The 13,966-nt window shown below is 42.0% G+C and overlaps 1 protein-coding gene across 7 annotated transcripts in view; it reads right to left on the bottom strand.

The window, feature by feature from the left end:
- Positions 1-13,564, bottom strand: part of CDC27 (cell division cycle 27) — a 31,778-nt gene extending 18,214 nt beyond the window's left edge. For 6 of the 7 annotated variants that reach the window (XM_054801197.1, XM_054801198.1, XM_054801199.1 and 3 more), the window contains exons 1-6: positions 13,340-13,564; positions 7,434-7,509; positions 4,016-4,163; positions 1,768-1,893; positions 705-802; positions 34-188 (exon numbers count right to left, since the gene is read on the bottom strand). In XM_054801197.1, coding sequence (XP_054657172.1) covers positions 34-188; positions 705-802; positions 1,768-1,893; positions 4,016-4,163; positions 7,434-7,509; positions 13,340-13,366 — 630 coding nt within the window. In that variant the 5' untranslated portion in view covers positions 13,367-13,564. Of the gene's footprint in view, positions 1-33; positions 189-704; positions 803-1,767; positions 3,865-4,015; positions 4,164-7,433; positions 7,510-13,339 lie in introns of all 7 variants that reach the window. The other variant, XM_054801201.1, reaches the window with a different exon arrangement.
- Positions 13,565-13,966: the final 402 nt, after the last annotated feature.

The raw sequence follows: 13,966 nt of genomic DNA, 5'->3' as shown, positions 1-13,966 counted from the left end.
TGCTTTAAAGACAATGATTTTAGCAAAACTCACAATTGTGTCTTGCGGCGTTTCCATAAGGACAGTCTCAGGCTGTCTATGGGATATGTTGTGATTGGATACCAACGTTGTGCAAGTGTTAGGCAGACAGCTGCTGAAGTTCTGTAAAGATGTTAATTTAAATGTTTGGTCAGGGTCTGGTTTTTCACCTGTGAGATTGGAAGGAGATTTAAATAGTTATTTCTGAATCTATACACTGAATAGTCAGTCTGAAATAAGGATGACAGGGGACAAAGTATTTTAGAAGGGGCATGTTCTTTCATTGTTTTAAAGCCCCTTATGCTAAATCAAAAGCGTTCTTCCACAAAACCCTGGACTATCAGTTTTATTAAAAAAAAAAAACCTTGCTTTTTACGTTAGAAACTACACTTCTGAGAATAAGGGTCTACTAATTGTAGGTTGGAAAACATATAGTATTGTTAAATCCAAAAATGTCTATGTAGTGAAAAAGAAGAAACAAGACAAAAGCTGTAAACGCTGGCAAAGTATTTTAAATGCATTATTGCTCACAAAACCACTCAAAGAATTCTGCTGGCATTTTCCTTACCTAGCTCTGGACAAGGAGTAAAATAACCCTTGCCACACGGCAATGACAAATCAGAAAGTTTGGCATAACCAGAAACATAGAAAACATCTTCACTAGTAAAACAGTTCTGCATACTTACCTATTTCACACAGCGATTCAAAAGGGGACCAGAGGAAAGGATTTAAACTAAGGCTCTTTTGGTAACATTCTGATCCTTTGGCAAGCCGGTCTGTCTTGCTGCAAAAAGAACATAACCGTTTATAGGAAAACTTAAGAATAGCGCTTTTGTTCAAGATAGCTTTTCAGAAGGGGAGTTGCAAAATAAAAACCATGTTGAGAGTCACAGCAACATTCTTCATTTTCCAAGCCACAGAGTAGTATGTCAGATAACTTCAGAAGAGCTCAATATTTAGACACAGATGAAAGCTACTCAGATACAGTCCTCAAAAAAAGTTACATAAGCACTAGTATAGCTTAGGAATTTTTGTTTTGGAAAAATGCTGTTCTTTGCAACAGTTTTTTTCTTTTTTGCAAACAGCAACCTGATCTCTAGCCCTCCAGCCATTTTAAATACCTATGGATAATATTTTTGCATATAAATTAGGAGCTAAACTGAACATCTAAGTATCTGGCTACAAAGATGCTTCTTCTGAAATAAATTTTTTTGAGAACAGGTATACTGGGGAAGAATCCAAGAACCCCACTATACCTATTCAATCTGTTCACATTTACTGAAACCTTTCTTGCATCCAGGCGAAAGCACAACACTTAAATTTGTAAAGTTATTCTGACTGGCAGTCCTCAAAACTTTCATTTGCAGGTTATAGCTATACATCTATGAAATAGATACAGAAAAATCAAAGTGGCAACACTGAGAAACAGGCCTTGGGAGTTTCTCTTAGGGAAGAATACAGAACAAATCCAAAGGTATTTAAAAAAAAAAAGTACTCTTGGACTACATGCTTAACCCAGAAAAGAGGAATTTGTGTTTTCGGTCAGAACCTCTGGGTGAAAGACAAACCATTCTGGCATCAGATGGCTTCCACAACTATCTACCTGCATCTATCATACTCTGAAATTGTGCAGGCCATATAACCCAGAGACAGGTGTACCCTGTGGTGACTAAAAATATGTTTGACTAAATTTGGGCTTGGTCAAATAAAAAACCCCAAGCTTTATTAGACAAAATAAAAAAACATTACCAGTAGACATGTCCCAGTAAGGAGAGTGTAAAGCATGCAGAGTCACCAAACTCCATAACAATGTCATCATGGCTTTTCTGTTTATTCAACACTCCACCAGATAAGATCTGCTCTCCTTCTGCAAGCCTTTTTAAAAAACAAGAGGTTTAAAGGGGTTACAAGGCTCACAGTATTGGTAGTCCAGTGTTTTCACCCTGCTGCAAACAAAAACAGAAATCCACTGTCAGTGTTCGCAAGTTTCAAACCACATACAAACTAGTTCCTGCAAATGAATTTTAATTGGATTCCTCTAGCAACACGGAGGTACGCAGTACTCTGAAGCTGAACATCTCTACTGGAAGGGAAGAAAAACAAAACAAACCCCAAAACCCACACCACTCCAAAACCAGAGACACATAATACAACATGACTTCTCCAGAAGTGACTAATCTGAAGTAGAATACTAAATGGAGGACGAGAAAGTCTTCTAGATGCTTCATTTTTCGAAGGTACTTTACCTAGCAACAAGCCAAAACAATGCTTAGTTTGGCTTTGTTTCCGAACTAAGAAATACAATCCATAAGGCTCCACGCATTCAGTTAAGATCCAACACTGGGATATGGCAGAGAGTTTGGATTTTAATGCTTTGCTTTCTTGCAAGAGGGGCTCAAAAGGAGAACAAAGGCTCGGTTGACATCTACTACACCTGCAGTGAGCAGCACTGCTCACATGGAATGGGCCACTCACTGTTAGGCTTGAAAATGACTTTATACAACATCTGGGGACAGGAAGCATTCTTCTGGCATTTGAGACAGACACCTGCACAAACAAATCATCTCTTCTTGCCTCCACTTGAAATTATACTTGTAGGTAGATGTTTCTATCAGTATAGACCATTCCCACAAGAAAATAAGGTACATCTGTATAAGTGAGCTCGTATAATTGTAATAGCAATGACAGTTAAATTTAACAAATGTTAAAGAATATGTTTAAGAAGTCCCACCTATCTAACTGAAATAATTTCAGAAGCTGATGTACTATATGCACACACCAGACTTTGTAAAAGCAAGGGAGGGAATGATCAGCTTCAAATTTATTCCACTGGGACCTTTCCAACTAGAGCATTATTTCCCTTTCAGCAGAAGAGGCAAAAACCCCTGTATCCTAATAGCTCCAAAAGCGTTAAAAGAGTGTCAAAAGAAACACAGCAAGTCAAGACATCCTCGCTACTCTAAAGATGTCAAAGGACTTGCCTACTAAAGAGAGGATCAAAGACTAAGGAGCTTCTCCTGCTGCCTCTGGAGACACCTGCATTTTGGTTATATGTTGCAAGCAGGATCAAGAATCCTGCAAAAGAATCGCATCATCCTGTGTGAAATGCCAAACATCACATTACCTATTCTAAAGAAATTAAACTTTTTTTTTGTGGTCATTGAAAGAGGGCCACTCAAAATGCAAAAAAAGCCACAACACATAACCACAAGCTGTTTTAAGCTTCTGTAAAGAACACCCCACAGTATTTAAAGTTTTTTGAACAAAAGTTTTTACTTTTCTTGGTGCCTCATCCTCTCCATTCTGGACCTCAGCCAGACATCGTTTCCTACATTTATGCTGAAAGGTCTACATAGAAGTGAAATACCCTCATTAACAAACTCTCAGGGCATTACGGCCTGTAGCTGGAGCAATTTCATTATATACTCTTGCTGTTAGATGCCAGAAAACCAGCAAGATACCTTGACAAGGATGTAGTGGTGTCAAGGTTAATTTTGATGTTGAATACGGTTTAGATGTGGATTCAAGGTGGGTTTGCTGGGGTTTTTTAAAAACAGATTTCTGTCTGCCATCTTTTCCCTCACCCACCCACTAGCAGTAACTGGGTAAGAGGAGCAAGCCATTTGAAGTCACCTATCCATTAAATTCATACTGGACACACCTAATGAAATAAGCAAAGTATCAGAGAAACACAAAACCAAAACAAACACTTCCCAGAGTGGTCTCCTTGAGTCATCTCAGCAATCAACGTTTCCTCCCCCTACACAGCTTGACAACTCCTTTGTAAGTTATTCAATACCTTTTAGAGGTTTCTGCAATATGGGCTAATGTTCGTTAGGTCCATATCTGAAAGCAAAATGAATTGAACTTATAACAATCTTTAGAGCTGAAGGACCAAGGAATTACTAGTTTATGCAATATGACAGCTTTCAAGAGAGAAATCCAAACAAAAAAAGTGCATTTGTAACCCCAGACAGAACTTAAAGGATTTACTTACTTGCTGAGGTCAACGCAACATTTTGCAAGCAGGTATTTACATTGTGGGGTTGTACAGCTGTGCCCCTTGAGGAGCCTGTATGCTTTATAGGCCTTTCCTGAGCGGTAGTAACACGTTGCCAGTAAAAACAGTGCTTCTTCTGAATGTACTAAAAAGAAAAAAAAAAAAGAAAAATCATCAGTTGGTTGTTCACCATTTTGATACAAGGAATTTCGGGGCAGAGAGTAAAAGCCAGCTAGGAACAAGGTACAAGAAAACAAGTATTGATATTATAGAAATTCATTACTGAATGAAGGACATTTCTTTGTCAGCATATAACAAACTTCCATCAGGTCAACTCTTAACATCTACTGTTGTAAGAGAACTTTGATCCTTCTGACTACCCAATCTAAGTGATAAGCTAGCTTGTTAAAATAACAGCAAGTCAAGCAAAGCTATCGTTCCTTGTAGAACAGAGCTACTTTAACAGCTCGTTGGCCACACCAACATTGGCTCTGAGTATCATCACACCTGCTAGTAATACTTTGCACTAACTTAAGCAGTGCATAAACACTGGCACAACAATGGCTGTTAGGAAGTACAAGAACTTTCAGAAGGAAGATCTATTTCAGCCTACGTAGCCTAATTAACAGTTTTAATCCTAATCTCAAGTGATCTTTTCCTGTTTGCCATTTTACTTCTCTTTCTAAAGCACTTGATGTTGTATTGTCACATGACATAGTGGAGCAGATTTTCCAATTTTAATGACTATTAAAGTCAGTCAATTACCAGTCACCTCTACTCCAATATTAAGTCTTGTCCTTTTTGCTGCCTACACATATTATTTCACTGGAAATATGGCTTAACATTACCATTCAGATGCTTTATTTATTTTATGTTGGAAAGTACCAATAGGGACAAGTTCTCCTACAAAACCTCTTCCCAAGCAGAGTCCTCCCAAGTTTCTAAATTCCAAATGAAGCAGTCAAGCTTCAGGAAAAATTGTCCCTATCTAAACAGATAACAAGAGTAATCAAGACCTAAATATTTCCAGTTTCTGCCATAAAGAAGCATTTCTATTTGATGTCTGCTTCAGCACTTCTTCCATTGCAGAGATGAATTATGTACTGCACTAATGTTCTAGTCAAAGAGCTTGGCATCCAGATTTAAGACTGAGGTCAGACTTGCTGATTTTACTTATGATTACAGCATAAAGGACAGAGCTAACCCATGAAGTAACCTTACTGTAAAGTTATCAGCTGAAACTTTCAATACCAGAGAACGCACTTTCGTCAGGCAACAGTGAGCCGTGGTGTTAATTCGAGCATTAAACTATGATGGTGTGAAATATCTGTATGACTTCATTTTAACTCTTGTTTTCTGGGCTTTAAGGGGGAAAAAAAAAAGTGAGCTATTCAGATAGAGCCATGGTGTCTTATCCTATTCTTTGTACTTCCCTAAATGTTACACTCAAGTCACCCATATGAAATGATGTATTTTAAATCAAAGAAAGGCTGTTTATAAAGGCAAGCAACTTAAATATCCAAACAATTAAGAAGCCCATGTTACTTTATATTTTTCAGCATACACTACCATGAAAATGGAATTCAGCATTAAAAGAAACAATTCTGATGTTTGTTCATCTATCTACACGGAACTCTTCAGAAAAATCAATATGAGCATTATACAAAAACCTCTTTGGGCAACCTGCACAAATCCTTCACTACACTGAAAACTGACTGGTTTAAAGTCTGTATCATCACCCAGGCAGTGACAATGGAAACTGAAGACCCAAAGAGAGGACATTTTATTAGCCATATCCTAAAAATACTAGAAGATCTTTTTGAAAATTAAAGTTAAATCAATTCCTTCATCCACTAATTTAACACACTTTGAGAGTTCTGGGGAATTAGCAAGCCACAGATGTCCCCACAAGGGCAGTGGACTTAGAAGTTTTCTCAGGGTAAAATCACTACCACCGATACAGAGCCACTGTATTCAAGTTCAGCAGCTTCTACTCTGCAGTGTAACTACTTATTGTAACCAGAAGTCAGATGTTTTGTTAGCAGTTAATTGCTTGAACCAAGTGACAGCATGCCTGCTGTTCTCTCTCAGCACTGCTGGTCACCAAAAAAAGCTGTTTGAAGTACTCTTGCAGAGTATTATTCTACAAAGATAGCATCAGTATCAAGTCACATCTTTCTCGTGGCTGCTGCAAAAAGTGGATTCTCTTTGTTTCTACATCCTTGGCAATTACCTTCAATCTAGCATTTCCCTGCATCTCTCAATGTGCTGCGTGCAGGAAGATACATCATCCCTAAACCACTATTTCCCTCATTCACACCTAGATTATAAGGTTCCATAACATTCTACACAACACTTCCCATTTAAACACCAGATGGAAACCCCCAGATTTCGTGGGTAGCCTTGACATGAGGAAAAAAAAGTCTTTATTTCTCAAAAGTTGGGTTTGTGCTTCCATTGTTAAGTGCATTGGGGGTACATCAAGCAAAACACTAAGAGCAGAACATTTCATTACAAAACACCAAGCACAAAACAGGTTATACAGTTTAATTCACATTATAAGCTCAAGTTGGTTAGCATGAGAAATTATATTATGCTTATATTTCAGCTTAAGGTTGTTTTTTTCATGTTAGCGATTAGGGGACGACAATACCTTTCAAAACAGAGAAAAGCTGAACACTAGTATCAAGGAGAAAGAAGTAAAGAAGAACAAAAAGCTTATCTGAGGTCATGGAAAAAAGGTTAAGGAGGAAGGGGACTAGAATACAAGATGAAAGCGGTATTTGGAGAACCCAGGAAAAGTACAGATTTGTGCTACTGCTGCCTGCTCCCCCGGATCTGACAGCATTATAATGAAGTAACAATTAACAAGAATTCAACAGGAAATACCTATTTCATATGTTCTGATTCTTACTGTCTCAATTTCACTATGCTTTTCTCTCACCATCACAAGATTATCTCTTTCAGCTAACGCACCAATCAACATATCTGAACAGCATTATCAGCAAAGACAGCTTTCAATTTCAAGACAATTTGTAGAATTTATGTACTGCATCTATCCTCAAATGCCCTTGGAAGACATGCAATGCTTGAAGTTATTAAAAAACCCTCTCTCCCATTTGATACCATACCACAGATCACTGTTAATACTTCAACGCACAACTCTGAGTTTAATTTTTAAGGAGGTTTTACTGTAAAATAACACTGCTGCTGTTACATGATTTGATTTTCCAACCTAATTGCAAGGCATTCTTCCACTTTCCCCAAGCAGAATGTTAAACTTCATTATTACAACAACAAGAGCAAAACAAAGGAGGACCAGAGGCTCAACAAAATCCTAAATCAAAATTTAAAAAAAACACCACACACAACCCCCCCCCCCAAAATATCAACTTTATATTTGCAAAGTACATACCTTCTGCATATAATCTTTCTGCAAGGAACACTGCATCGCGGTAAGCATAGTGGTTAAGTGCTTGCCATATAGCAGCCTACAAGACAAGAAAATAATCTAAATTTAGAGAGAAGCTTTAAAAATGCAAAACTCATGACCTCAGTAAAACAAAATTGAACTTTGTCTTTTGACAGCAAGAGCTAATAAGAAGAATGGGGAAGGATAAACATGCAGGCCAAGTTTTAGTTGTTTCAACTATTAGTAAGGAGACTTAAATAAACCAAAACAACTTAGCACTGAAGTCATGAACCAGTCTAAGAACCAGACTAGAAATCACATCAGTGTCTGTGGTTGTTAATATAAGACTACTGTTGAGTAAGTATGGTAAGCATACAGTATTTTCCTTGAGGAGATATCAGTGTTCCCTTAAGAACCAAGATGAATGTGATCCACTGCTTTTTGTTGCAGTGTTTTGTTTGGGTCTTTGCTCATCAGCCACCTCTTTACTGCCACTAATTAGGCTTGTGAGGTATCACACAAGAAAGAATGCAATACAAATGAGATGGACAAATTGATATATACAGACATATATGAAGGCAACCTACCTCTGCATTTTGCTCGTATACCCTTACTTGGTCAAAAACAGCTACCTGCTTAAGGGTACCATCATCTTTTTTTCCATGAATGCCAAGCTCAAGAGTTTGGGACTCTCAATATTTGTACAGACTTGAAAGATGGCACTACTCCAGTGAAACGCAAATCAAACGTACGTGCAGGTGTACAAACTGCGTACACCATTAAAGTAGCTGTTATAATTACTTGCACTGCTGTCACCATTAGCTGAACTACAAGCAAGAGCTGTCCAGCTAAAGACTAGGGCTGGCGTACACAGGTTTCACAACAAACACTACTCAGCCAGTTTTCTTCAGATCAGATTAAAAACTTTCCACTATCTGTAAAAAGAGGAGTGGGGTGGGAAAAGTAATTCCTTTTAAGATGTGTACAGCCTTTCCTCCCCACACCTATTACAAGCGGCAGTGTGCTCACTTATCAGGGTTTGTGTTCTGAGGTTACAGGGTTGGTATGGGGACTGCAGCTCCTTCCCATCTGGCGGTCTTGCTCAAGTTCCAAAGCAGTTTCCCATCGGCAGCAAACAGCCACTTTGCTGTAGTTTTGTTGTTACCAATCCAAACAAGATCTGAGCTTATGAACTCAAGGCGCTGTGGTCTAGTATTTCTCCACTATTCATCAGCAACCAAAGAGAAACATAATTAGCTTCTGATACCTATCAGACACTCCTGAAACTGAAAGAAGTCTTCCAGAGCCAAAGAACTAGCTCCCTGTAATGCTATTCCCAGCAGGAAAGGCAAGCGGCAATTTCATCTAAAAAAAATTTCAAATATCACATAGAGCTACATGTACCATATGCTACTTCTTCCAACACAAACTTGACAAACTCAGGGTGTGAAAAGTGTGTGAGTTCTCTTCACGGGAAGCCTACACAGTCTTCATGAACAGTACACACCAGAGTTTCCAATTACTATATAGATATTATACACAAAATCTCTACAGAGATACTATTTTCTCTATCAGTAGGTCCCAACAATATACTTAAAGTCAACAGCTACTTTTAAGCTTGTGTGAAAGTATTTAAAAATGAATTCTCTTAGCTTGATTATTGTAATACAAACACCTTATTATTTCTCTCTGGCTGTATTCCACACTCCAGATAAGGCAGACTCTGGCTGAAGTTAAGTGATTACTCCCTTTTACCTTGAAAAGCTCCAAGGCGGTACATTGTTCTGTACACCGCAGACAGCAAGGCACAAAAAGTACAAGACAGAAGGTGTTAAAATCTTTCAGACTATACTCAAACTAGAGCAGCCTAAGGTCTCCTTTTTCTCTTGCTCTCAGAAGCAGCTCTTCCGTTACCAAGTCATGAGTGACATTTAGATGAATCTATCCAAGTTGTGCCATCTTCAGGTTAAAAATACTGTCTTTACAGGGATGTAACTCGGCATGCTTATAAAACAAAGGTATGGAGGCAGTGGTGGTGAAATCAATGTCATTTCACTTCTCAAAAAAAAAGAGCAAGCTGCCAGAAACAATCTTGCCAAAGGCTAAGAGGTGACACGAGTGATTTTTGGCTGTATCACAGCCACATTATAAGAGTGACACTACACACTGGCCCAAATAACAATCGTTGCTGAGCAGAGTCCCAGTGAAAGCAAGAAGACAGCTGGTAGTATCCCTGTTATGTAATAATTGTCATTTTGCAATCCAAAAGGTGCAAGTTGGACTCATGCCTTCAACAGATGAATGTCGAGGACTGGACCCCTGCACGTACTTTCCTAAAACAGCAGGAAGAGGAAAGGAAGGTGAAAAGTCATCAGCCATACCTAAACAGTCACAATTTTCGATGAGAACAGGTGCCTAAACTACAACTGTCTCAAACTATCGAAAAAGATTTCTTGTACACCTTTTAGGAACCAAATTTTGGACAGGAACATCAATGTCTTTATAGAACAGTAATTTCCTTTGTTCTAGCAGAAGTTCAGTGCATCTACACAGCGTTAGTAGCACATGACAATTGCTAAGCCACACCAGAAGAGTAGTCTGAACCAAAAACTTTGGGGGCATTTATCCAACAAAAGCTATTTAAACCCAAAAGACTTCAGAGCAGGACACAGTACAACCACAAATACAATCCAAATGCAGTCTTAGTTTCCTCCCTATGGTAGTTATCAAATTTTACATGGAACCTGTCAACAGAAACCCAAAGAAGCCTCAAGAGCGTGCAAAGCAGCTGAGATACTTTGGTTGCAACATCTCTTCTCAGGGCTACAAACATGGACAGAAGGAAAGCTTGAAGTGTTTAATAGTGGGGTTTTTTAGCATTCTTGCAGACCAGATAAACCTCCAGGTCCTAGTCACTCATTTTAAATATGCATTCACTTGCAAATGCAAAGTGAAAAGGGAATTCCAAAACTACCATACCACCCACAGCTCTGCACCAAAGCATCCTCAGAGGAGAGGAAGAAAAAAACCCAAAACACAACAAACCAGAGTCAGACAGGTCCATCTTCTATCCAGAAAGTCCTGTGCATTGTCCAAGTGTCCCTTCATATCTAAGCTAAAGAGCTCATAAAAGATAGGTGTTCTCTTCTGACGGTTATATAGCCTTGGAAATTATTTTTGAAGCTTTATAGCCTATTGACACGCTAAACAGTTTCTATTGTGATTTAAGACTTCTTCAGGGTGGGCAGAAGGGAAGAGAGTTTTGTGTGACAAGCTGTGCTACGTTTACTAGTTATGCAAACTCTGCCCATTAAATAAGCAGACTTTGGTGGTGTGTGTTTTCAGCCATGACAGCTGCCGTGGAGTTCAAGCACCGTTCAAGTGGGTCACAGCAGATGATCACCTTGAACAGATAAATTCCGAGGGAAGTGTTCATTTTGTTTCTAAGATGTTTTTCAGAAATATTTGGAAGGCATCCAGTCTGTTTCTCAGCATGTAGGATACAAAGCTTTATGTTGAACTTAAGAGTTTTAAATTGACCACATCAGGAAGTACGATAAAGGTCTGATGTCTATGTAAATTCTGGCACTTTTGTTCATATTCAGGGATTAAAGAAGTTTGTAAAAATTTAATCAGTGATCAGGATGCCTTCTGAGACATTAATTTCATGTAATTAAACTCCAACTTTTACAAGGCAACATACACACAGAGATTCCATTATTTATCTATCATGCTTTGCATATCACAACTGTAAAGATGATTTTTTTTTTTCCTGGAATGCTAAGCCCTGTAGACATCTGAAAGGCTGTGAGAGACCAGACAAATAGACAGGAAAAATCCCTGCAATGACAAAAATGAGAAGTAGTGTCAACTTTTCCAATCATGTCATTAAAAAAATAATCAGAAAAACAGAGCTAAGTATGTGGACTCCAGCTAAAAATGGGAATTCAGAAATACAAACCACTTCGCCCAGATGCATACTGCAAAATGGAGACCACTCACTGGACACATTACACCAGTGAGAAAACAAGCACAAGCTGGTTCGGAAAGGTCCTGTAGCACAGCAGTCCAATCTCTACACCACTGCTAACAGCCATGGCACAGACAGGACTACAGCTACAACAGCAGATGCAGGCAGAATTCAAACATTCACCTCTTTTTGGATGGTGCACTGGTGGCTTCCTTACCATTAAAAGCAACAATATGACCAAGGCCACAACAAATAACAATTCCTAAACTTGCCAGTGTTACTGCAAGCAAGGAACAGCAGCAGAGCTAACAGCAGCAGAACCACTGATAAAGGAATTATTTGGCATTTGAAAGCAGGCAGAGTCCAAATAGATATATTCAACGTAGCAAAGCCTCATCAAAACATCCAAGCCGTTAAGAGCTTAAGAATGGAGAATGACATTAGAGAGGTCTTTACCCTTCTGAAAAATGACAACAAGACTGCACACTTCTATCAGGGAACTCTCAGAATAGCAAATATTTTCCACTTGGTTAGTCTAATTAGCACAGTACTGGAAACATTAAATATTGTTTCCTGTCATTCACTCTGCAATGCATTCTTGCTTCCTTTTCTATTGTAATCCCATGTTTTCCTAGAATACCCAACTGGTGCAAAACACCAGTCCAGCGCCAAGGGTGACAGCAATGGCATAAGTACGACCACTGCAGAAGAGGAACCAGGTGGCCAAAAGCATTTCCAGCACCACATTGACCCTCGCCCTCAGAGTGGGTGAGCAGAACAGCAGCGTCGTAGACCAGGGCTTTGTGTCCCTAAGAGTGCCATCACTGTCACCATCGTGCAGAGACAGGGTCAGGTCAGCAGGGTGGCCTTCCACTGGAGAAGTCTTTCTTTCCCTCCCACCTTTTCATTAAAAGAAGAGAGCCAAAAGCAAGAATTTTCACCATGTTCATTACAGAAAACAATCACGTACTACAAAGACACAGTGACAGGTTCCTAGCATAACTAAAAAAACCAAACCACCCCACCCTGTTAAAAAGCTAAAATAAAAAAAAAAGGGAACATGAATAAAACAACTGACTAATGAAGATTACAGAATAGTTAGAGTAATAGGCATACAAGAAAGGTAAAAAGAAGCAACTCTTAATTCTGTGAATCACACCTTTTGGATGGGAAGACTGAGAACAAGAGCAGGGAGCCCATCAAGGGGAACTGCAGTGAGACTAAAATATGGTAGAAACCCAAAATCAACATTATTTTCTCTCCTAGGTCTCCCATCCATCTGAAGGTACTAACTCCTTGGGAAGAAGAAGCATCCTTCATTTGCACGACACATAGGGAGCCGAGCACGCTGTGAGCATTTAAAAACGAAATAGCAGCAAAGGCAGAAAGGTAAGCGAGATGGAGAGGGAGGTATCAACAGGTCTCCCGGGGGATCTACGGGGGGATCCGAAAGCGCCTTTTCTGGAAGCCGACTCACCGCGGTGCCGCCGGAGACCGACACCTCCTGCGGGGAGGGCGGCTGCCCCCGGGCGGGGGCCCGAAAGGGGCAGAAAGGGCGAGAGCAGCTCGTCCCAGAGGCGCAGGGCATGGGGAAGGGACGCACGAAGGAGCGAGGAAGCCCTGCAGCCCCACAGGCTCCCAGCCGGGAGGGTGGAGGAGCCCGGGCTGGCGGCGGAGAGCGACCGGAGCGCCCTGCGGGCCGGGCCCGCTCCCAACGGCGGAGGGGGCGCCTGGGGCCCGCAGCACCACCCCCCCCCCCCGGGAGCGGCCCAAGCGGAGCGGGGCCCCCCCCCCGCCACAGGAGAGGGCCCGGCGGCGGGGAGGCCTCCCCCGCGGAGCGGACGACGCGGCGGGTCCGGCTCCCCCCGCCAGGCCGGGCCGGGCCTTGGGGCCTGAGCGCGGCGGCAAGCCCGAGCCCGTGCCGCCCAGGAGTCGGTACCTGGACGGGTTCCTGCAGCACCGTCATCCTGCTCTCCCCGGCCTCCGCCTCCTCCTCGCCGAGCCCGGAGCGGGGCGGCCCCGGCCCCGCCTCAGTGCGTATCCCGGCAGCGGCGCGGCCCGGCCCGGCCCCAGCTCATTTAAACTCCCAGCGACCGTTACCGGGGCAGGCGGCGGGGAGGGAAGGAACGAGGCCGGCCAAGCGCCGAGTCCGCCCGAAGCTGACGGCGGAAACACCCGAACCGTCTGCCGGAAATACCCGAAGCTCCGGGCGGAAAGAGCCGAGCGCCGACGGAAAACAGCTGGGAAAGCCCCCCGTAGTCAGCCAGGCGGAAGCGCTTAGGCTGACGGAGCCGCCCGAGCGGAGCCGGAGATAGCCGAGCCGCGCGGCGCGGCGGGGCGGGAGGGAGCGGGCGGATGGCGGCGCCGGGGCGCTGAAGAGTTGCCGTCCCGGCCTCCCCTCGGTGCCCACCGCACGGCAGCCGGGGTTGCACGCTGCCCACACGGGTCGGTTGAGGGACAATGCGGAGCCGTGCGGTTTTGTCCCTCATAGCGGGGCGGGGGACAGCTGCCTCAGGCCCTCAGCGTGGGCACCCGGCGTGGGGGGGTGCGGGGAAACCCCCAGCGC

Source organism: Grus americana, chromosome 22 (assembly GCF_028858705.1).
Source record: "Grus americana isolate bGruAme1 chromosome 22, bGruAme1.mat, whole genome shotgun sequence".
In the NCBI taxonomy this organism is placed as follows: Eukaryota; Metazoa; Chordata; class Aves; order Gruiformes; family Gruidae; genus Grus; species Grus americana.
Note: the sequence above shows the minus strand (reverse complement) of the source record. Positions and strands in the feature narration are given on the sequence as shown.